This window comes from Malaclemys terrapin, chromosome 11, assembly GCF_027887155.1.
Source record: "Malaclemys terrapin pileata isolate rMalTer1 chromosome 11, rMalTer1.hap1, whole genome shotgun sequence".
In the NCBI taxonomy this organism is placed as follows: domain Eukaryota; kingdom Metazoa; phylum Chordata; order Testudines; family Emydidae; genus Malaclemys; species Malaclemys terrapin.
Genome location: NC_071515.1, coordinates 54,776,385 through 54,801,423, shown reverse-complemented (window position 1 = coordinate 54,801,423; position 25,039 = coordinate 54,776,385). Strand labels below are relative to the sequence as shown.

General features: G+C 41.2%; 1 protein-coding gene across 7 annotated transcripts in view; it reads left to right on the top strand.

The window, feature by feature from the left end:
* Positions 1 to 25,039, top strand: part of MBD5 (methyl-CpG binding domain protein 5) — a 231,140-nt gene that overhangs the window by 143,183 nt on the left and 62,918 nt on the right. For 5 of the 7 annotated variants that reach the window (XM_054044519.1, XM_054044520.1, XM_054044515.1 and 2 more), the window contains 5 exons: positions 5,681 to 5,935; positions 6,229 to 6,363; positions 11,934 to 12,036; positions 13,492 to 13,672; positions 20,714 to 22,849. In XM_054044519.1, the coding sequence (XP_053900494.1) occupies positions 6,251 to 6,363; positions 11,934 to 12,036; positions 13,492 to 13,672; positions 20,714 to 22,849 (2,533 nt within the window). In that variant the 5' untranslated portion in view covers positions 5,681 to 5,935; positions 6,229 to 6,250. Of the gene's footprint in view, positions 1 to 5,680; positions 6,364 to 11,933; positions 12,037 to 13,491; positions 13,673 to 20,713; positions 22,850 to 25,039 lie in introns of all 7 variants that reach the window. The other 2 variants (XM_054044518.1, XM_054044516.1) reach the window with 2 other exon arrangements.

Below are 25,039 nucleotides of genomic sequence, written 5' to 3'. Positions count from 1 at the left end.
CAAGATAGATAGGACAGCATAAACAGAAGAGCAACTCCCCATCTCTTGATTTGCTAAGAGGTTACGCACAGAATATGCATATTAGAATGGGTGGCCCTGATGTCTGAGAGTCATTACCTTAGGATAGAGCGAGTATATGGAGATTTTTGACAAGATATTTTTAAAAAAATTGCTAGTCAGGAGGAGCAATCTTTTTTTTGATGTTGATTTAGTAGAAGACCCTGAGTTGGTAAGAAAAGTAGGGATGTCAGAAACTAGGTCGAGGCCACGTATTCTGTGGGTGACACACTTTCACCTTGGAAGCTGTCATTCTCTTTGATTCCATGATTCACTTGTTGATCCTTATTGGCATTGAAATCTACATTGAACCACCAAAATGTTCAGTAACTTACTGATGTGGTGATGCCACGCCACTGCCCTTCTTTCCCCTCCTTCAGTTCTCTCCTAAGAACTTACTACTTTTTTCTAGGTCTGCACAACTAACTATCCATCTAGAATCCTTTGCCCTGTGCTTTCAGATAACATTTATTATAAAAACAACATCATGAAAAGTAACTCTTCCACTTTACTCAGCACTGATAAGGTCTCAACTGGAGTATTGTGTCCATTTCTGGGCGCCACATTTCAGGAAAGATATGAACAAATTGGAGAAAGTCTAGAGGAGAGCAACAAAAATTATTGAAGTTCTAGAAAACATGACCTGCAAGGAAAGATTGAAAAAATTAGGTTTGTTTAGTCTGGAGAAGAGAAGACGGGGTGGGGGGACATAACTATCTTCAATTAAATAAAACATTGATATAAAGAGGGTGATAAATTTGTTCTCCTTAACCACTGAGGACAGAACAAGAAGTAATGGGCTTAAATTGGAGCAAGGGAGATTTAGGTTAGACATTAGGAAAGACTTCCAAACTTCAAGGGTAGTTAAGTGCTAGAACACATTACCTGGGGAAGTTGTGGAGTCTCTGTCCTTAGAGGATTTTAAGAACAAGTTAGACACACACCTATCAGGGATGTTTAAATAAAATTGGTCCTGCCTCAGTTCAGGGGGATTGGACTAGGTTCCCAATCGAGGTAATTTCCAGTCCTACATTTCTATGATTCTATAATTCAGTTGTTGTTTTTTATTAAACGCATCTATGACCAAAAAAGTGTGCCATGATTAAACAATTTGAATTATATCTCTTCCCCCTTTCCTTTGTCTGTCATTGGACTTCATTATCATTTTTTACTGCCTGCCTGAAGGCTTGATACTAGGGATATGCTGAGTGCTGCTTTGGCAGTGATCAACACTTTGTAAGATCAGATGTTTAAAATGTAAATTTCTGGTATCATGCATATCTTATTATAGGTTCTACATAATAAAATAATTGAAGATTGCCACCACACCAATGTGGCTAATGAAAGATTTGTACAAAAATGTTCATGTCAGCTGCTTATTTTTATTAATTATACATTGATAGTAATGTGCAATGGCTACAATAAATAATTGTTGATAATTTATCATTACACTTAATATAGTGGAAATGCATACAATGCTGCTGTAGTATATTACACTTTCCACTAGCATTCCCCAACATATACATGCACAGACATATGCATGTGACTAGTCAAAGATTGAAATTATAATGTTATGTGCTCCTGTGTATGAGCTCTTCTAGACAAGAACCAAGGCCCTATTCCTGCAATTCACTACATGTGGAGTCACTGGCTTCACACAGGTGCAGTAAATTGCAGGATCAGAAGCCCATGTTTGCCAAGCTGAGTAGCACAGTTCAGTGTTTTCTATTTAGGGCCTTCACTGCAGTATGTTGTATGCAATACTTGTATCTGAAAAAAACTAACATGTCAATGCCATGTGGCCTATGTATTTAAATCATACATATGCTCCTATTTTTTGTGTTGTTAAAATCCTACTGTTGCTGTTTGCATATCCTTCAGCCTTGAACATTTCTCAAGGTCAAAAGGCTTGACAGAAAGAAGCCTTAGTCTAAAAAAGATATTCTTGACTGAAACAAGCATTTTGTACCTCCTTACTGTACACGCTAAAAATATTTTTAAAATTTCTATGCAGGCAGTTATGCAAATTACTCTCACTGTTTATCATATTTTTCAAGCCATGTATAATAGGAAATGGCTGATCTGATCAACACTAGCTGTTTTTAAATATCATGGTATTGATCAGTGTTAGCTGATACAATACATTGCAAAACCAATAAAATAGAGTTACTTAAAAATAACTTGAACTATATCTTCAAATATTGTCTATAATTTCCTGGTAGTGGATCCAATATGGTTACATTCAATAGCAACATGAGGAAGCAAAGTAGTCCTATTAGCAGGGTGAGAGATGGCAGTTCTCCTTAATATTTATCCCATGTGCTTCAATGTGGCTAATAAATAAATAAATAAATGGAGTTATTCCATCTCCTAGAACTGGAAGGGACCTTGAAAGGTCATTGAGTCCAGCCCCCTGCCTTCAGTAGCAGGACCAAGTACTGATTTTGCCCCACATCCCTAAGTGGCCCCCTCAAGGATTGAACTCTCAACGCTGGGTTTAGCAGGCCAATGCTCAAACCACTGAGCTATCCCTCCCCCCAATTAAATTTTGATGATTTTTTATGTTGTTATACAAAGTTAATTCTAACTGAAATAGACTTATTTCACTGTCTAATACAGAAGCTATAACAAAAGTACACATAGTAATAATATACAGAGCTAAAAACTAACTCAGTCTTGCTCTTCATAAAAACTGACTTGGCCTGAGACATCCAACTAATCAGAACAAAGCAAATAAACAAAAATAAAATAAAATAATGTTCTGCTAAATCTTGACTGGACAAAAAAGTCTTGCGGTGTGACCTGCACTTTGCCAAACTCTAGCTAGTCTATCATATCCCTGTATTTCTAATGTGCCTATCACCATGGTTTCTGATTGCCAAATACGGAGATTAAAAGATAGGTCTATTGTTGTCTGACACTAGGCAAGTTGTTTGACTATATTTTAGTTGTTTGACTATAATCTCTGCTGCTCCCTCAGTTATAGCATTTAAAATTGCAGTGAATGAACTCTTGGAGAGAGAGAGAGAAGTGTCTTCATGCTCTTTGGTAGCATCCTGTATTGGTGGGATAGGAAGGAAAGATTTGTGAAAAGAAGAGAGAAGATATTGAACTCTGAAAATGACAAGATATGAGTTCAATCTGATCTGTGGTGGAAGAGAATTTTATAGTGCAGAGCTCTGCTTCTGACTTCCATGAAGCTCATCTTAGGCTCCATCAGCTGCAGTATATTTGTCCATCATTGCAATGTCAGTAGGTTATATATGTAACTTCCAAGTTATTTCTCATTGAGGGACTTGTAAAGGAAGACCAGGATCTTGAAAAAGGTCTGATATCGGGTGGTAAATCAGTGTAGTGCATGGCAGGACATGTAATATGCACTTGTTGACATATAGTTCTGAAAGAGACATGAGGCTGCATGTTGTGTCAGCTGAAGCCTCTGTATGACCTTCATGGTGACTCCTAGATCAATTCCATTGTAGTCCTCCACCTTCAGGCTTATATGGGCAGTGGCAGGTAGGAAGTTCCAAAGGCAGAGACGTTCATCTGAGAGTGCACTGCTGAAGATACCGGACACCTAAATCCTAGGCTTCTCCCTATAATTTGAATATCTGTGGGTTATTATTCATCAGATAAATTAGTATAAAATTTTCCACGTTTTTACATTTATTTCCTGCCCATGTATCTAATCTCTCTATTCCTTTGTATCCTTTCTCTGTGTTCACTGGCACTTGTAAGACCTCCCAGTTTAGTAATAAAATAAGCTATGTTACTTAAAAATTAAAAGGCATGCATTTACAGTTCAAAATGTAAATTCAAGAGGTGCATGCTTCAGGCAAGATGCCCTGCATATGTTGGGCAACTCATGAGGTTTGAAGAAGCAGTTTGATTTAGCCTGACTTTTGTCTTTTAACCAGGACCTTCCCTGACCAATCCTTAAGCCCCTTATTCTCCACCAAACTTGTATTTATTTAAAATTCTGTGTGTTTTCAAGGCTTACATCCCCATAAGGGACCTCCAGAGTGGGGGAAATATTAAATGGATTCCTTCAGCGCAAGATTACAAGCTATTCCTTGGGCCTTCTTCATGGCTGAGGAGCAAGTCCCAAAACCAGCATCTGGCTCCCTTATCCCAACTGAAGGTTTACTCCCAAGTCTCTGCAACCTTAACCAAGACAATGTCCAGCCTGCATCCTTGTCCTTCTAGATCACGCCATTCTAGTAAATATCACACAAGGGTCTTAGAAAGAAAGAAAGGAAGTGTAAACTTCTTGATGTTCATATGTAAAAATAGCACAGTTCAAAGAATGTGCATTGCTTAAGTAAACCCATATGATACAAGCAATGTATGTGTTTCTATAGGATGTGTATGCTCAATGTTCTGTTTGTGGGAGGTGGATTGTTCTGTTTTTCTTGTTAAATCCATAGCTTAATATATAACTGCTTTGCTTTTAAGTATATATCACAAAATATTTGCATTATAGACAAGACGGTGTTGGTGTAGGAAATTTTAATTTTTGCATTCTCTCTCTCTCTCTCTCTCTCTCTCTCTCTGTAACCTTAATGTTGAACTAGCATAGGATGTTTTAAATGCAGTACATTTGAAATCTCTCTCTTGAAGCACATTCCCTGTTACAATCAGCTGGTTCAATAGACAAAGTATTGTATTTGAAAAATAATAGTTAGCAAGAGGAAAGATAGAGCAGATATAGCATTAAACTAATTCAAAATAAAAGCTCATTCATCAATGTCTTACCTTTTGATTTCTAGAACTATTTTTTATAGCTTTTACAGTATATTTTGAACTAAATCTTTCCTATTCAGCTTCACCTTAATAAAACTTGCTTTAATTCTTTTTGAAATACTTGTATGTCTTCATTTTGGGGAGATAACAGGAGTTCATGTCATTGTGAACATATTTAATAGGGCTTACTCATACAATATAATGTTATGCGACAAGTTTATTACTTTCCTGTGCCAATCAGGCAGTTCAGTAGGTGCTCTGATGAGATCATGCAGAAGAACGTGCAAACTAGGATACAACATCTGCACTGAGAAATCAAGTGATACTGTCTTACTTTTTGCTATGATTTTTTTTGGTTTGATTACCTGGGTAGAATTAAAGCTCAAATATATTAGCCTATTCTGCAGTAATTTTTCAGTTTAAAAACATTTAATTAAATTCCATTTTAGAAATAAGTTTTTTTAAGTCATTAACTGAGGCAAATGGTTCAGTTGTAACTTATAGTAGAATACTTCTGTACTACCATTGAGTTAAAGTGGGCTATTTCATTGATCCAAATTGCATGTTAACCTTTTAGTGACTAACATCGCACACTCTTAGATTTAATATGTGAATACTTCAGTGGCATTTATATGTAAACGATATACATTTGCAAGTTTACACTTCCTCTAAGGTTTACTTGAAAATTTCTTTAAGTGCTAAAGGTTTGATTCTGAGCGCCTTAAATAGATGGGGTATATTAGTGAGTAACAGTTACAAAATCATGCCTTGGGATATGAGAGAGAGAGTAAATTATGGCTTATGGTATTTGAATTTTCAGATCATTTTATTGCACATTTGTTTAGCTGCATGTGTTTTACACAGCTATGTGTTTTTTCAGGTTGTTTCATTGGAATTGTGAAGTCATGAAAGAATCACAGGAAGATACCCTCAGCACCTTGGATAATGAGTGGAAGATAAAGAGAAAGCAAAAAGAATGTGGCATATAAAGGGTGTAATACCTGGAGGTATTAACTCTGACTCATATCTGTAAAAATGAGACTAGCTCTCACAAAATACAAGTTATCTTAGACAGTCATCAAGCTTGGAGTCATGCTGTCAAACTAAGAAATTCACCCCCCCCCCTTTCTGACAGGTAATAGAGCATTGGTGAATTATGATTTTCCTAAATTGGAAGCATTCATTTTTACCCATGTAGTTCATCCTTATGAATACATAATAAACATTGCATATTTAATGTGCATTATAATGGGAAACTGACTCATTAGCAAAAAAAATGGCAAATTTTAAGGCCTTGGTTCCAAATTGAGCTGGAGCCTCCCAATGCACTTTGTACAATCTGGGAAAAGATGTATTGAATGGCCTTCTTTTGACGGCCATAATGACATGTAATATAAGGATATCATCTTACTGTTGATATCTTTGAAGAGTCATAAGCAGAAACAGAAAAATGAATGGCGGAAAGGAGTGTGACGGAGGGGACAAAGATGGAGGTCCGCCAGCAGTACAAGTTCCAGTTGGCTGGCAACGTCGAGTGGATCAAAATGGAGTGCTCTATATCAGGTGAGGATTATGTAAATTCTGTGCTCTTTTTATTATTTATTTAGTTATTTATTTATTTTGATCATGACAGAAAGCACATACTGGTTTAAGGCAGTGACTCTCCTGATGATATACAGTAACTTTATGTATTTTTCCTTCTGGAAATATTAGACCAAATGTTCTGCTGGTGTTAATTGGTGCAGCTCTGTCTAAATCAGCTGAGCTGTTCCAGGTTGGACCAGCAGAGAATTTGGCCTATCGTTCATTTTTTGTTGCCGCTTTGTTTTAAAAATTCCAGTATCCAGTTTTAATTACTGTACTTTTTTAACTAGGGCTGATATAAAGTAGCATGAATAATTCTATGCTGCTGCTTATTTTTCTGTGGTTTTGAATTGTTCACATAGATGTTTATAGCTGAAACTATGTCAGATATAACATCACATACATTTTTTATTATTCAGACCACTTAATACAAACTCAAAATATTTTACATTTACCTCTTTTGCCTTAGTCTTCTTAGATTTATCATAGAATCATAGGACTGGAAGGGACCTTGAGACTTCATCTAGTCCAGTCCCCTGCACTCATGGCAGGACTAAGTATTATCTAGACCATTCCTGACAGGTATTTGTCTAACCTGCTCTTAAAAATCTCCAATGGTGGAGATTCCACAACCTTCCTAGGCAATTTATTCCAGTGCTTATCCACCCTGACAGGAAGTTTTTCCTAATGTTCAACCTACACCTCCCCTGCTACAATTTAAGCCCATTGCTTCTTGTCCTATCCTCAGAGATTTAGAAGAACAATTCATCCCCCTCCTCCTTGTAACAAGCTTTTATGTAGTGGAAAACTGTTATCATGTCCCCTTTCAGTCTTCTCTTTTCCACCCTAAACAAACCCAGTTTTTTCCTTCTTCCCTCATAGGTCATGTTTTCTAGACCTATAATAATTTTGTTGCGCTTCTCTGGACTTTCTCCAATTTGTCCACATCTTTCCTGGAATGTGGTACCCAGAACCAGACCTAGTACTCCAGTTGAGACCTAATCAGTGCTGAGTAGAGCAGAAGAATTATTTCTTGTGTCTTGCTTACAACACTCCTGCTAATTCATCCCAGAATGATGTTCACTTTGTTTTTTGCAACAGTGTTACACTGTTGACTCATATTTAGCTTGTGGTCCACTATGACCCCAGATCCCTTTCTGCAGTACTCCTTCCTAGGCAGTCATTTCCCTTTTTGTATGTGTGCAACTGATAGTTCCTTCTTAAGTGGAGTACTTTGCATTTGACCTTATTGAATTTCATCCTATTTACTTCAGACCATTTCTCCAGGTTGTCCAGATCATTTTGAATTTTAATCCTATCCTCCAAAGCATTAGCAACCCCTCCTAGTTTGGTATTGTCCGCAAACTTTATAAGTGTACTCTCTCTGCCATTATCTAAATCATTGATGAAGATACTAAACAGAACCAGACCCAGAACTGATCCCTGCAGGACCCCACTTGTTATACCCTTCCAGCATGACTGAACCACTGATAACTACTCTCTGGGAATGGTTTTCCAACCAGTTATGCACCACCTTATAGTAGCACCATCTAGGTTTATTTCCTGTATTTGTTTATGAGAAGGCCATGCGAGACAGCTGTACTAAAGTCAAGATATACCACGTTTACCGCTTCCTCCCAACCACAAGTCTTGTTTCAAATATCCATTGTTTTTACATCTTCTCTAAACTTCCTTGTGCAAGGAAGTTAAGAGGATAATCCCTGTAATAGCTGTAAACATCAAGAACTGCTTCTGCAGCTCTCCAGCTGCTGGCCACAGTTGTCCCAACTTTCTGTATGCCATGTACAATACTGTTTTGCAGATCCAGATGTTAGGTGAGTTAATACAGTACAAGAGAGCACAGCCCCAGCCACGCTAAGTTCCTTTCCGTCAGCCATAAACAGGAGGCATCCAAATTTTTGCTGCTGCTTCACTTGCTTGTCCATTCTGGGTGTGCATACACTCCAGGGATTTGAGATCAGAGTGTTTTGGCCAGCAGTGTCCTTTAGGGCCACTCATGTAACCTGACTGTCCTCTTGCCCCCATACCAAGGTTAGAAATGCTGGAGTGGGCTCAACCATCACTCAGTTCCTCTTACTTCCCATGACTATGTAATGGAGCTTCTTAGTGTCTGCATCTGGGTGCAACATTTTTCACAGTCTCTTGTAGATGATTCTGTATGTTACTGAAAGGTATGGTTAGTTAAGAGAGTTACCTGTTGACAGATTTTTGATTATTTTTTAAGTTTTGGAAGTTTTACCTACCTTCCATCCTTTTTTAATCTTATCAGGAACGTCTTCCCAGTCCTGGGGCTTAGAGATGCCCCATACAAAGTTGTCCAACTCTAAGTATTGTGCCATTCTTGTGCTGTGGCAATTCCATTAAACAATGGGAAATATCAGTTCCCATTTTTGTCTTGGGGAGCCTATATCCCTGACAAAGGCTTGGTGTGCAAGTCCTTTTCTAAGAAGACTTCAAAAGGCAAGAGGGCATGTCTAAAAATTTTTTTGTTTTTTGTTGGTCTGGGGTCTGATCTGGGTAGGGCAGGCAACTCTCAAGAAGTTTCACCTCTGTCCAGAAGTGCCTCTGTGAGTTCTGGCTCCCAGGCTTCATCTTCAAAGACCAGCTTTGGATGTAGGTAGGACTGTTAAAGCTAAGTCTTCAGAGAAGAAGGAGCATCACCCCTCTGAGAAAAGCAAAGGCAAATGCCACCTGGGAATTTCCAGTAAAAACGAAGTTCAGGTCACCCCACTGCTCCCAATGAAAGGAGTCTCCACACGCTGAGCTCCCTAGGAGCATGGTATCGGGAATCCTTCACCGCTTTAGGATTGAAAGTTAACCTGTGTCTGTTACTGAGGCCAGAGCAGCAGGGGCTACCTCAGCACTGAGCACTTCAGCACTGGCTATTATGGCACCAATACCATTGGTACTAGTCTCTTTGGTGCTGCTCACTTCAGCTTGAGTGTGTGAAACTAGACTCCTCAGCACTGTGAACCCAGTGCTGTCTGCTCCCACCCCAAGGTTTACGGGACCACTTCTCTCAGTACCAAGGAAATATGTGGTACTGAGGGATCTTCAGGTCTTAGATGAGTTGTGTTCTCCACTGCACTCCACAGATCTAAACATTGCCACTATGATAGCAATGCCCTCTACCTCATCAGCACTGAGCTCCTGGCTAAGCATTGTTATCTCTCAACTTACTATAATGCAACCTACAACCCCAGCTTTGGCAGCTCCTCGCTGCCCTTCAGATCTACAATGCTTTTTTTCATCTTCAGATTCCCAACACAGCATGGAGGGATCCCCTGTATATTCTCCATGGGACCCCCTTTTTTGAACCTTATGAATACGAGGAAGTGTCAAGGGCTTCAGACATGTTTAGATCTCCTAGGGGGTATAAGTGAAGGCATATACCCTAGTATCCTTCTTCCTGGTCCCCAGACCCTTTTGCTTGTAGTGTTCCAACATTGTCCTGTCTTCACCACTCAAGATGTCTCACTTCTGCATGACTTCTGTGGGTGAGAACCTCCTCCCTTACACCATCCCAGGAAAACTACAGAGTCTAAGTTTTCAGCCCACGAATCTGATCTCCCTGAGGAACTATTTGAGGAGGAGCAGCCTCAGGCTCAATATCAGATGATGCCAGCTACTATCATCCCATCTGTACCTTCTCACCCAGATGATTACAAGAGCTTTCAAGGTCTGCTCAGACATGTAGCCAGTTTCCTTAAGATACCAGTGGAGGACCTACAAGAGATCCCACATAAGCTCTTGAATGTTTTCCTGGCCTCCATGCCTTAGAGATAACTCATACCCCCAACTGTGCCAACTAATCTGTATTTAAAGCACCACTAAACTCAGGTGAGAGGGTTTTGTATATGGACAAGAGTGGGGGTCGGGGCAACACATGAATAAGAACCTAAATTAACTCAGCAGTGTAGATGTAACCTAAGTGACAATTTGTTCCGTGGTGTGCTTATTCAGAACAGATTGTAACGGTTCCATTTAGCGCTACGTGACTAGTTAGTTCTGGAATTCCAGAGACAATATTGAAAACTAGGGATAATACTTGTTGAGTGAAGAAGTAATAATGAGAGGATCTTGCTTTAATCATCCTATAGTAAAATTATGCCTGAGTCTTTTCAGAGGAGTAAGAGCTGTTTTAGAGTGTTTCAGTTTAGAGGAGGAAGCATTTTTCTTTCCAACCTAACTTTTATACCTCATACCTTTGTTGTATGCTTTTTAAATTACTGTTTAATTTTATTTTTCTTCACATGAAACTTTAATCTAAAAGTTTAACATCCCATGCACTTCAGATCTTATATGATTGTGTTATATACAAAAACTTAAAGTATTGTTAAGTTTAATTAATTATTTCATAAATAAATTGGAATGCTCCAGTCAGCTTCAAAAGAAAAATTAATGATTTAAACCTCTGTCATATAGAAATGTCATATGCAGTTGTTGACCCTGAATGTAGCTTAATATTTTTATTGTCTAAAAATAGTTGTTCATGTATCTGTTTTAAATGTTTGAATTCTGGCTGTCTCATAGATCCAAATATCAATGTAGTAGAGAGGGTTGGTTTGTTGGCTTGTTCAAAATAGGAGTTTTATTTATAGTTGGCTCTTTACTCTTTTATTCACCAAAAATTCAGCCATCCCACTCTAGTAATGTTAGTCTTTTCTTAATAAAAAGCTTAGACAACCAAGTAACTAAGAGAAGCCTGGGAGCAGAGACCTCAGTCATACAATCTTTCCTCCTTTCATGGATTACTGGTCTGGATGGAACAGGATTTCTTTTTTGGCTATGGAAACAACGATCTTCTTTAGAGAGTTATAGAACCCCAAGTGTGTAGTAATTGTCCAGTTTATCAGAAAAAGAGGTTTGGGCCTCCGTGTTTAATAAAAAGCCAACCTATAATAAACACAAAAAATATATAACGACTGTCCTCCTGGAGTAACATCGCTTGCTTGTAAACTTAGTTTCAGCAAAATCAAGATGTACACTTAACTGGCCTATGTATCCTCTTGTGACATCCATCCTTAAATTAGGGTCTGATCAGGTGAAGTACAGTGTGCAGGTGTACTGCTGCACCTTGGAGCTCTATTGACTTCATAGTAGGGAATCTATGTGGTTGCTACAGTCCACCTGTGGATCTTCTATTGTAACAGGGCCATAAGTGTGTTTGTGCAATGGGACCCTAATTCTGCTTGAGGCCTTAAAGTATTACTGCAATATGAATAAATAAATACTGATACATTTGATTACCTTGTGGGGGTTTTTCGGTAGGGCCACCTTTTTGTTATTGCATTAAAATCAAGGGATTTCTCAGAAATAATGTGTCTGGCACAAACAATTTGCATCTGCATTTTTTTTCTGTAGTGTGATTTTGACCAATAAAATACTGTCTCCTGATGGAAAAACAAGCTATCAAACATAATAAAAATGTAAACCATTTACTATCTTAATTTTTTTTATTTTTCACCTAACTGTACATTGAAACCATTAACTAAAAATATTAATTCATTTATATTATTCCTTTACAGTCCCAGTGGGTCTTTATTATCCTGCTTGGAGCAGGTTAAGACATACCTGTTGACTGATGGAACCTGCAAATGTGGCTTGGAATGTCCTCTCATTCTTCCCAAGGTAAAAAGTAGCTTTAAATGTGTATGCTACAGTGCCTATCAAATAATTTATTATGTCATTATTTCTGCCATGCCATAATTTTATTCCTATTTAAATGGTACGCTTATGAGGACATATTATGCAGTTTAGATCCAAAATATAGGATATTTTTGTTTTTGTACAGAGGTTGGTTGGTTGGAGGAAAGGAGTCTTGGCAGTGGGAGTATAAAACCTAATATTAATACAAATATTTTTCATGATTTTATTTCTCTTTAAATTTTTCATTTGTTTAAACATTTGCTTGTAGTGTTGGAAACGTAATGCAATAGCATTGTACTAGTGTATGAGAACCAGGAAATGAAACTGACTAATATAGTAGTTTCAAGGCAAGCTGATGACACTCAGCACCTTCTGTAGGATTCTCAACACCTTTGGGTTCTGGCCCATAATTTATTTGTTTCTGCTTATAAAATATAAATTATTAATATACATTGAATGCCACTCCTCTTATATAGCTCTTCATTATATTTACATGCAATAAAGAGCTATATAAGAGTAGCTTTCATATAATATCTGGAAATTAGGTCAAGTAATGGTAAAATCCTGAAAATCATAATACTGATATTAGTGTACGATTGTACACTATTGTCCTTAATCCCAGCCACCTATGGGATCTCTCTTTTTTTTTTTAAGCTGGATATATAGTGCACTAAAGATGTTTTCTTTAAAATTTTGTTAAAGGTATGCAACCTGCCTTTTATTTTATTTTATTTGCTTTCTATATTTATCAAAATTATCATTGGTTTAACAGTAATCAATGCTGCAGTGCAGTTGGGACATAGATTCTTTCTCCTTCCCCACCACCATTCACCGAAACACACACCTCAAAAGAGAAATGTGGTAAATTATTTCCCTCCGTCCTCCCTTACCACGTAGCCTCATTACTACTACAAGCAGCCTTAGGCATCCACTCATTTTTTAATCATTCCAAAACTATGGTGCTCTTTCATGTGCCCTCTCTAACCCAGTCCTCTCTTGATTAGTGGCTGGCTAGTTGAACTGCTTTAGGAATTCATTTTCTCGATCAGTCTCCCCTAGTTGGGTGGACAGAGAAAGGAGGAGATGGGTGGAAGTGAGAGAGTACCCAACCCTCCATGGTGGAAGCAGGAAAAACAAGAAGGTGTATATCACCCACCACTGTCTGGATTCAGCAGGCTCTTTCTGCAGCTGGAGTGGTGGGATCGCCAGCAGCATCCAATAAAGGAGATTTTAGGACAGTCTAGGGGTGAGGCAAGAGATCCTCCAAAACATGCTAAAAGGCTGATGTACTATGAAATGTAAGACATGTGAGGGAGATTATTTAAGGAATTAAGGCACATTTAGTTTTAACCTGATTGCATTTCCAGTTCAGGTATATTTTTGGAGTTTGCTACCTTTTGTTATGAATGTATCTAATATTAGGATTATTTTTTTCAGGTATTTAATTTTGATCCTGGAGCTGCTGTGAAACAGAGAACTGCTGAAGATGTTAAAGCAGATGAAGATGTCACTAAGCTATGCATCCATAAACGGAAAATTATTGCTGTGGCTACACTTCATAAAAGCATGGAAGCTCCACATCCTTCACTGGTTCTTACTAGTCCTGGGGGTGGAACAAGTGAGTAGTGTTATTCAAGAAAAAAAAGATTAATTTGACTACATGATTTTTAAAAATTAGAAACTACATCTCTAAAACAGTAAATAACTAATTTCAACCCCCTGTGCTGATGAAACCTTAGGGAGGAGAATTTTAAAGTAGAAAAGTAACAAAAAATCCAAATTTAAGATACATACAGAGGTGTTAACAGACACAACTGTACATGGTACATATGTACTTTAGTATTTTTGGAGTACCATTTATGATTTTAAAGGTCTGCCTAAATATATATGTGCAATGTAACTAATGCTATTAGGAGCCTTAATTTTGGAGTTTTGTCACTGCTGTGCATTTCTATTTTCAGCTTTATCATTGCATAAATGTACTGTAGCTTTCTTCATGTAGTTTTTATATTGTATTTCTATAAAAGGAAAGAAGAAAGAAAATGATATGCTTATCCCCAGCCAACTAATCCTAGCTGCCCAGTTTTCCCTACTTTCCTTCCTGACTACACTCTTATCCATCTCCCAGTTGAAGAAACCTTTCCAATACACAGCTCCTCCCAAAACTAAGTGCCCCAGCAAATATAAGAAGGTTGCCTCTTTAGATAGGCACACTTCCATACATGTTAATATATGACTATAGGCCACATTCCATATTATGTACTTGCATAGATTTGATTTTGTAATTTAGTCACAGAGTCAAATGCATTTGAATGAGCCATCTGATTGCTGTTGAAACATACACATTTATGTATATTTTATGGAGGCTGGGTTAGTTTCTGCAGCTGTTAAGGGGTAGTGGAAGACAGTTTGTCATAGTGGTGTAGTGGGGAGAGATTGGCAACTAGGATGAAGGCCCGGCCTGTCACTGCAGTGTGTGTGTGTGTTTGTGTGCTGGCCTTGTCGCTGGTAGGGTTGCCAGGCATCAGATTTACATCTGGAACGCCCACTCGAAAAGGGACCCTTGAAGCTCCAGTCAGCACAGCTGACCAGGCCGCTAAAACTCCGATTGGCTGCAGTGGGGCAGGCAGGTTCCATGCCCACCTCTGTGTGGCTCCCAGGAAGTGGCCAACATATCCCTCCGGCTCCTAGGCGGAGGGGTGGACAGGGGGGCTTTGCGTGGTGCCCTCGCCCACAGATGGCGCACTGAACGCTGGCTCCACCGCTCCCATTGGCCAAGGAATGGGCCAATGGGAGCTGAGAGGGTGGCACCTGCAGGGGGCAGAGCCCCGTGGCTGCCCCTCTGCTTAGGAGCCACAGGGACATGCCACTTCCCAGGAGCCAGGCAGACTTCCTCCGTCCCTGGGAAATGCCAGGGTCACTTGATGTTAGCACCACCTAGAGTCCGAACCCTCCCCCCCCCCACGCCCCAACCTCCTGCCCCAGCTCGGAACCCCCTCCCGCACCCCCTGCCTAAGCCCCATCCCGCACTCTGAACCCCTCAGCCCCAGACCACAGCCCCATCCTGCACTCCAAAACCATCATCCTTGACCCCCCCCCCCCAGAGCCCTCACCCTTCCAACCCTATCTCAGAGCTAACCCTCCCACACTCTGAACCCCTTGACCCCAGCCTGGAGCCCCCTTCTGTACCACAAACTTCATCCCAGAACCCTCACCCCCCCACACACATACACCCCAACCCTCTGCCCCGTTCCGGAGCTCCCTCCCACACACCAAACCCCTCGGTTCCACCCCTCAGCCCACACTCCATGCCCCTTGACCCCACCTCCCAGCCCAGAGCACCCTCCTGCACCCCAATCCCCTGCCCCAGCCTGGTGAAAATGAGCAAGGGTGGGGGAGAGCAAGCAACGGCGGGAGGGGGGATGGAGTAAGCAGGGGCAAGGCCTCGGGGTAGGGGTGGGACAAGGGTGTTTGGTTTTCTGCAATTAGAAAGTTGGCAACCCTAGTCGCTGGGGAGGTGGGAATTTACTACTTGTCAATGGGGGGATTTATATTCACCTTTGCATATATTTGAATGTGCAGTCTCTCTTATCCAAATTAAATTTTGCATGCCAAGAATGCAGTGGTGCTCTGTAAGGTGAAATGAATGCAGTCTGAGGTGCTGAGGTGCAAATACCTAGAGTAAGCAAACTTGGCAGAAAGGCGTCCATACTTGTTTCTTCTGTTTATGATGCCATCCCTAAGGCAAAAAGAGGAAATAGAGGATTTAGAAAAAAATAGATATTGGTAGGTAGAAAAGGAAAACGATCTTTATCTATGTGTGAGAACTAGTACTGAGGCTGAAATTGGGACTGCCTAATTTATTATGCACTTACAGTATATTTGTAATGCAAAAGTACACAGTTTGTATATGCACATGTGTACACACTTTAAATAAGGCCCCCCCACCCTGGAAAAAAAAAGAGAGAGAGAGAGAGTGCCCTTCCAACCCCCTACCTGGAACTCAAATCCTAACATATTGACCCTGTAGAGCAGAGATCGGCAACCTTTGCTGTAGAACCTTAATAAATAAATACTACGATGACAACAACAATAACATCATATCTGCAATTCAAAGGCAAAATAAATAATTTTATATTCGCTTAATTGAAAGGATTTTTTTTAAACTTTTCAAAATTAATTATCTTTTTCATAGTAATATATCTATTCATTCTAAATAATTTGATCTGCTTTTTTTCTTTTTGTGTTTTTGGTATTCTAATGTCATATACTCAAAGTATTGTTTAGTCCTACCATTGTGTACTTTCAGCATATTATTTTTTAAAAGCTAATATTGATATATATGATTGCCTAGAATTAAAATATAAATATTAAAAACCCATATGGTTTCTCAATTACAATTAGAAACAGAAAAGGTGACTTCAAATTTTAATGAAAAAAGATGATGCGTTTAAACTTATCGTTTTAATTTTACATTTAATAATCAATGTAGAAGGACTTTAAGAGCCAAATCATATGGCCCAAATAAAGGCCATGGAAAGCCCTGGGTTGTTCTGCTACATAGACATGTCTGCGTTGCAGCTGGAAGTTTGCCTCCCGGCCTGGGCAAACATACTCACCTTTGTCCTGCTTGAACTAGCACGCTTAGAATCATAGAATCATAGAATATCAGAGTTGGAAGGGACCTCAAGAGGTCATCTAGTCCAACCCCCTGCTCAAAGCAGGACCAATTCCCAGCTAAATCATCCCAGCCAGGGCTTTGTCAAGCCGGGCCTTAAAAACCTCCAAGGAAGGAGACTCCACCACCTCCCTAGGTAACGCATTCCAGTGTTTCACCACCCTCCTAGTGAAATAGTTTTTCCTGATATCCAACCTGGACCTCCCCCACTGCAACTTGAGACCATTGCTCCTTGTTCTGTCATCTGCCACCACTGAGAACAGCCGAGCTCCATCCTCTTTGGAACCCCCCTTCAGGTAGTTGAAGGCTGCTATCAAATCCCCCCTCATTCTTCTCTTCTGGAGACTAAACAATCCCAGTTCTCTCAGCCTCTCCTCATAAGTCATGTGCTCCAGACCCCTAATCATTTTTGTTGCCCTCCGCTGGACTCTTTCCAATTTTTCCACATCCTTCTTGTAGTGTGGGGACCAAAACTGGACACAGTATTCCAGATGAGGCCTCACCAATGTCGAATAAAGGGGAACGATCACGTTCCTCGATCTGCTGGCAATGCCCCTACTTATACAGCCCAAAATGCTGTTAGCCTTCTTGGCAACAAGAGCACACTGTTGACTCATATCCAGCTTCTCGTCCACTGTGACCCCTAGGTCCTTTTCAGCAGAACTGCTACCTAGCCATTCGGTCCCTAGTCTGTAGCAGTGCATGGGATTCTTCCGTCCTAAGTGCAGGACTCTGCACTTGTCCTTGTTGAACCTCATCAGGTTTTTTTCTGCCCAATCCTCTAATTTGTCTAGGTCCCTCTGTATCCGATCCCTACCCTCTAGTGTATCTACCATGCCTCCTAGTTTAGTGTCATCTGCAAACTTGCTGAGAGTGCAGTCCACACCATCCTCCAGATCATTAATAAAGATATTAAACAAAACCGGCCCCAGGACCGACCCTTGGGGCACTCCACTTGAAACCGGCTGCCAACTAGACATGGAGCCATTGATCACTACCCGTTGAGCCCGACGATCTAGCCAGCTTTCTATCCACCTTACAGTCCATTCATCCAGCCCATACTTCTTTAACTTGGTGGCAAGAATACTGTGGGAGACAGTATCAAAAGCTTTGCTAAAGTCAAGAAATAACACATCCACTGCTTTCCCCTCATCCACAGAGCCAGTTATCTCATCATAGAAGGCAATTAGGTTAGTCAGGCACGACTTCCCCTTCGTGAATCCATGCTGACTGTTCCTGATCACTTTCCTCTCCTCTAAATGTTTCATAATTGATTCCTTGAGGACCTGCTCCATGATTTTTCCAGGGACTGAGGTGAGGCTGACTGGCCTGTAGTTCCCCGGATCCTCCTTCTTCCCTTTTTTAAAGATGGGCACTACATTAGCCTTTTTCCAGTCATCTGGGACCTCCCCCGCTTAAAACAGCAGTGTGGATGTTGCGGCAGGGATGCAGCTTAGGCTAGCCACCTGAGTTCAGACCTTCAGGGTTGGGCAGGCTTGGACTAAGGCAGCAAGCCCAAGCCGTCACTTGTGCAAGAACATCCACATTGCTATTTTAATTGAACTAGCTTAACCAGCGCTACCGTGAATCTGCCTACCTGGGGAAGGCACGCTTCCAGATGCTATGTGGACATACCCCATGAGCAGTAAGTGTGGAAAAGGGCTTTTAGATGATTGGCCATAGTCCCTTACAGAGTGTGATGCAGCGCTTCCATGGGTTATTGCAGCTCGGAGAGCAGCCAGATGCGGGACTGGGAAGATTCTATATCCGGCCTAGAGACTTTCCAGAATAACGCCCACTTTAATCAAGCTGCATATTGGGGAGAGAATTTAGCCCTGATTGCCTGTGATGGTTATTTTCATGGTTTCTTGTTTTATTTCAGGGGGAGCTGGAAGCAACCCATATGATTAGTTGCCTAGTGCATTATAAAAGTTTCTTGGGATTTTTTATTTTTACTTTTTTGAGACGCTTGAATGTCTGTTGTTTGCAATAGGTCTTTGAAATTTCAACCAGGTTTAACTGACTTATAGACTATTTAAAAATCACCATTTCCCTTCAGTTGTTTGCGTTCCACAGGAAAACTTTGGCATTGTGGCAAAATAATAACTGCACACAAACATTCTAAAGAGTTCAGCCCAAGTCGCCGCTGAAGCAGCAACACAGTCATACACTGTACTGGGAATGCCTAGGAGCTGCAAGAGCAGCTATTGTGGCAACAATTGTGGAAGAGCTGGACTGGGAGCCACCACTTCCAGTATACTCCCAGAGCTGGCACATGACTCTGTCCCATATTTTTCCCTCATCAGCCATGAACAATCCTTACTTTTAGGGGAACACAGAGAGAGATGCAGGACATGCCGGTGGGAGCCGGGTAGCTCCCCTCCCCCAGGTAAGCGCCACCCTGCACTCCAACTCTCTGCTCCATCCCACACACCCAAACTGCTGCTGCTGGCCGCTGTAGAAGTCATGGAGGTCACAGAAAGTCAAGGAATCCATGACCTCTGTGACAGACACACAGCCTTAATCATCATCAGGGTAAGCCCCTCAGGCCCAGTACATGGCTCCAGCAGCCCATCCCCTACTCCCATATGGAACAGGAGCCCCTCCTTTCTTGCGGAGCGGGGTGTGAGAGAGAGAGAGAGCGAACTGGGCACAGCATAGCCCACTGCACCCAGCTCATGATGCCAGATGCCCATTTTTCCTTTGGAATAACCACCTTCTGCTGCTGCCAGCTAACCTGCCTGTAATTAGAGTCATGGAATATCAGGGTTGGAAGGGACCTCATGCGGTCATCTAGTCCAACCCCCTGCTCAAAACAGGACCAATCCCCAGACAGATTTTTGCCCCAGATCCCTAAATGGCCCCCTCCAGGATTGAACTCACAACCCTGAGTTTAGCAAGCCAATGCTAACCCTCCCCCCCCCCCCCCCCCAAAGGATAGTTAGTCTGGTAGCTGAAGTGATAGCAGCCTGTGCTGAGGTGCTGAAAGTTTGGGGGTCAAACCCTGATGATGATTAAGGCTGTGTGTCTGTCACAGAGGTTACAGAAGTCATGGATTCCATGACTTTCTGTGACCTCCATGACTTCTACAGCGGCCAGCAGCAGCAGTTTGGGTGTGTGGGAGGGAGCAGAGAGTTGGGGTGCAGGGTGGCGCTTACCTGGGGGAGGGGAGCTACCCGGCTCCCACCGGCATGTCCCTGCAGCTCCTAGCAGAGTGACCAGGGGGTCCACGCACTGCCTGCGCCCACAGGTGCTGCCCCTGAAGCTCCCATTGGCTGCCGTTCCCAGCCAATGGGAGCTGCAGAGCCAGCGCTTGTGGCAGGAGCAGCGTGTGGAGCCCCCTTGGCCTCCCCTCCCCCTAGGAGCGTCAGGGACATGCTGGTCAGAGACTGGTAGGGAGCCTGCCAGCCCCAAAAGCCCTCTCCCCTGCTCCCGGCACCAGCAAGGGTCCCAGGACGCCGTTTTAGTTAGGGGTATATTGTAAAAGTCAAGGACAGGTCACGGGCTGTGAATTTTTGTTTACTGCCCATGACCTGTCCATGACTTTTACTAAAAATACCCGTGACTAAAAGGTAGCCTTAATGATGATGTGTCATAGGGGGAGGGTCGTTACAGTTGCACAAAACATTGTTTTTACCTATCTTCTGGGGGCGGGGGATTATGAAACGATGTAGTTTTTTCTATGCCAAAAGAAAGCTATTTAAATAGTAGAGTCAAACACTTGAAAGTTAGGAAATGACTCATGACTGATTGCCCATGCAACTTCAGTTTTGCTTCTTTTGTCTTTAATTATATGATCGTTTACTATTTTTGAACAGGCAACCGTAAATCTGGGATTTCCTAACTTTTGAATATTTGCTTTGGAATCTAAATAACTTTTTCTTTGTTTTTATATGTGATAGCTATAGATGAATATGAATGTGTAAAACTTAATTTTTTAAACAAATTTCAAAATAGTAATTACTGTTTCTTTAATATCAGGTGCAACTCCAGTAGTCCCATCTCGAGCAGCAACTCCAAGATCAATGAGGAATAAGTCACATGAAGGAATTACAAATTCTGTGATCCCAGAATGTAAAACTCCTTTCAAGTTAATGATAGGGACATCCAATGCCATGGGTAGGCTTTATGTACAAGAAGTGACTGGAAGCCAGCAACAAGATCTTCATTCTGTCTATCCTAGGCAGAGATTGGGCAGTAATGATCATGGACAGAAGTCTCCATATCGTGGCAGTCATGGTGGAATGCCTAGTCCAGCTTCATCAGGATCACAGATATATGGAGATGGTTCAATCTCTCCTAGGACTGATCCACTTGGAAGCCCTGATGTTTTCACAAGGAACAATTCCAATTTTCATGGAGCACCCAACTCTAGTCCTGTTCACATGAACAGGACTCCTTTATCTCCACCTTCAGTAATGCTACATGGTTCTCCAGTTCAGTCATCCTGTGCAATGGCTGGAAGGACTAATATACCTCTTTCCCCAACCTTGACCACAAAAAGCCCAGTAATGAAAAAACCCATGTGTAATTTTTCAGCTAGTATGGAACTACCACGAGCAATGTTTCACCATAAACCACCCCAAGGCCCACCTCCACCTCCTCCACCTTCTTGTGCTCTTCAGAAAAAGCCATTAACATCAGAGAAGGATCCACTTGGCATTCTTGACCCTATTCCTAGCAAGCCAGTTAATCAGAATCCTGTTATCATTAACCCAACTACTTTCCATTCTAATGTCCATTCTCAGGTACCTGTAATGAATGTAAGCATGCCTCCTGCTGTTGTCCCTTTGCCAAGCAATCTCCCTTTGCCAACTGTAAAACCTGGTCACATGAACCATGGAAGTCATGTACAAAGAGTTCAGCATTCAGCTTCAACCTCCCTCTCTCCTTCACCAGTGACATCCCCAGTTCATATGATGGCATCTGGGATTGGAAGGATTGAGGCGTCTCCCCAAAGATCACGTTCATCTTCCACATCATCAGATCATGGAAATTTCATGCTGCCTCCAGTAGGACCACAGTCATCTTGTAGTGGTATTAAAGTTCCTCCCAGGTCACCAAGATCAACAATAGGGTCTCCAAGACCATCTATGCCATCAAGCCCTTCCACCAAGCCTGATGGACTTCATCAGTACAAGGACATCCCTAACCCAATAATTGCTGGAATGAGTAATGTACTAAATCCTCCAAGCAATGCAGTTTTTCCTACTGCATCTGCTGGAAGTGTTCCCCTGAAGAGTCAGCCTGGTTTGCTGGGAATGCCTTTAAATCAGATCTTGAATCAGCACAATGCTGCCTCTTTTCCAGCAAGTAGTTTACTCTCAGCAGCAGCCAAAGCACAGCTAGCAAATCAAAATAAACTTGCTGGTAACAACAATAGCAGCAGTAGTAATTCTGGAGCTGTTGCCAGTGGTGGCAACAATGAAGGACATAGCACTTTAAACACCATGTTTCCTCCTGCTGCCAACATGCTTCTACCAACAAGTGAAGGGCAAAGTGGTCGAGCAGCACTACGAGATAAATTGATGTCTCAGCAAAAAGACCCTTTGAGGAAAAGGAAACAACCAACTACCACAGTATTGAGTTTGCTTAGGCAGTCTCATTTGGATAGTTCTGGAGTTCCTAAACCTGGATCTGATTTGATAAGAAAGCAAAATCAAGGTTCATTTCCCATCAGTTCTATGTCTCAGTTACTTCAGTCCATGAGTTGTCAAAGCTCTCATATGAGCAGCAATAGTACCACTGGTTGTGGGAGCTCAAATACTGTTTTGCCTTGTTCTGCTAACCAGATGCATTTTACAGACACCAATATGAACTCTGGCACTCTTCAGAATTCATTGACACAGAGCTTACCTTTAAGAGGGGAAGGTATGCACTGCCAGAATGCAAACACTAACTTTGTCCATGGTACTAGCCCAGGCCCAAACAATCACCTTGCAGGCTTAATAAATCAGATGCAGGCTAGTGGGAACTGTGGGGTGCTCAGTCAGTCAGGAATGGCTTTAGGAAATTCATTACATCTGAACCCACCTCAGTCAAGAATCCACGCATCCTCCACTCCACTGATACCAAACAGCATTGTTAGCAGCTGTAATCAAACAAGTCCTGAAGCAGGTAGGTTTCCTTTTAAAAGAGTACCCGAATGTCTGACAGTTTTGCACTATGTTATGAATTGTTTCTAAATGTATATTTTCATTTAATCATATAGGCATAAAATGTATGCCTGTCTCAGACTGATTACCAGTTAAAAACACAATCAGACTAAGACAAAAACAGCAGTAGAATAAAATCAGCTTTTCTTTACACCAAAGCATCACCTGGAGTGCCCCCCACCCCATTAACTCCTACAAAACTCTAATCCTCCCAGTAGATAAAATCTATATACCTGTCCAGGCTGATAAAAACCTCAGCTGTCCCCAGACATATGCCCAAATAGATCCGTTTTGTAGCATATCCAAAAGGTCAACAGATTTGGGCTATTTAAGACCAAGGGGAGTGAGTTTCTAATTTATGGGGCTGTGGTAGTATGGCACAGGAGGCAGAGAAAGTTCTCAAGTGATCAGGTCTCAATATGATTAGAGTTTTATATGTCCTAAGCAACACCTTTCAAGTCTACCCAGAAATCCACAAGCAGCCAAAGCAGACTCTGGAGCACTGCTCATGGTCATGGCAAGATACGCTTAATAAGCAGACCACTGCCTTCTACACCAGCTTCAGTTGCTGGGTTGATTTAAGAGGAAGCCCCATGTAGAACACATTTAAGTAGTCTAATCAACGAAAACTTGAATAAAGGTAGCAAGGTCCATATCCAAGAGTGCAGGTTGTAACCTCCTGACCAGACACAGATGGGGAAAAAATACCATTATGGATGGGTAACAAGATCCCAAAATTGCCGTTAACTGACAAGCGGCACCCTCAGTAACAGAAGCCAACATAATCATTTTCACATTCTGTGGCTGCTTCTCCCAACCTACCAACACCATCTGAGTCTTCTTTGGATTGAGCCTCTGTCAATTCATTCAATTCAATGCCCAGTAACTACCCAATACTGCAAAAGAATCTCAGCCACATCTTCTGTGTTGGATAAAATGGAGATAGAGAGCCGAATATCAGCAAACTGAAAACACTTCCATCCCTCCCTTTCAGTAACATTCCCTGTATGTATTGAGCACTGATGGCATTAAGTCCTTTGTCTAATGATTGACCAATTCCAATCCTCCATAACACGTTGTTTCGCTAGGGGATGATAATTATCTTTTGATTTTGAAGTAATTCCGTTTCCTCTAAGTTATTTAGCAGACAGGCCTTGGAATTATACAGACCTGAACTTTCTAAACATGTTCTAGAACTAGTAAGCTGGTACTAAAAGTTAGTAGTCCATCTGCACTTCTGTGTTATTTTTAGGATCACCCACTACCATACCATGCCACTAGAGTTTTTTGTCAGTCACAGCAGGATGATAGCTCTTGTATAAGAAGTTAGGAAGTGTCAGACATATACAGTCTATACCAATGTACAAGAGAGATTTAGCCAAAGAAGTGTGCTGTGTATTTTGGATACTCTGCTTTATTTGAGTTTAGTTTTGTGGGGGATTTTTGGTTTATTTTTTACATATTTTAGTTGCTAATTCACTGTGAAACAGTTACTCCGAACTTGGTTTTATATGCCAGTTTGAGTGACGAGTAGTCCTAATGTTTACTGATCAGAAACTAGTTACTGTGGTAAACAGTTGGAAGAATCAACAAGAACTAGATAGCTGGCTATTTGCCTGTGCTTTTAATAATACTTTAGATCACAGAGGGTCAGCTTTTTCCACCCTAACTCATGTTTTCTTATTCCACAAATAGCACCTTTTATTTCAAGGTACTCTTAAGCATAAGGATGACAAAATTTGGCTCTAAAAGCGAAATAAATCTAAAAAAAATCCAATTTAATATTCATGCTGTTTCCTTTTTGCATTTCTCTCAGCTTGAGCAATGAAAATCAATTAAGTCAATTTCATTTTTCTGGTTCTCAGTGCTGTAATATTTTGATTGCAAACACTGTTCAAAAGCAACTGAAGTATAGAGGGAGCTGGCAAAACCCCCTACATATAGATTATCTATCACTTTCCATTACAAAAGTTCCTAACTCCTCCATTGCTTGGAGCAAGCCTTTGAAATTAGGTCATGGAATTTCCTTGAGGCTGGGGCCAGGCCTTTTCTGTTCATCCCTTGAAATCTTGTTTAAATTTGGCTGTTATAAGGTGTTGAAAATTGTCATTTCCCATCTCTGATTTGTGGTGCTCAGCATAATTTTGCAGCC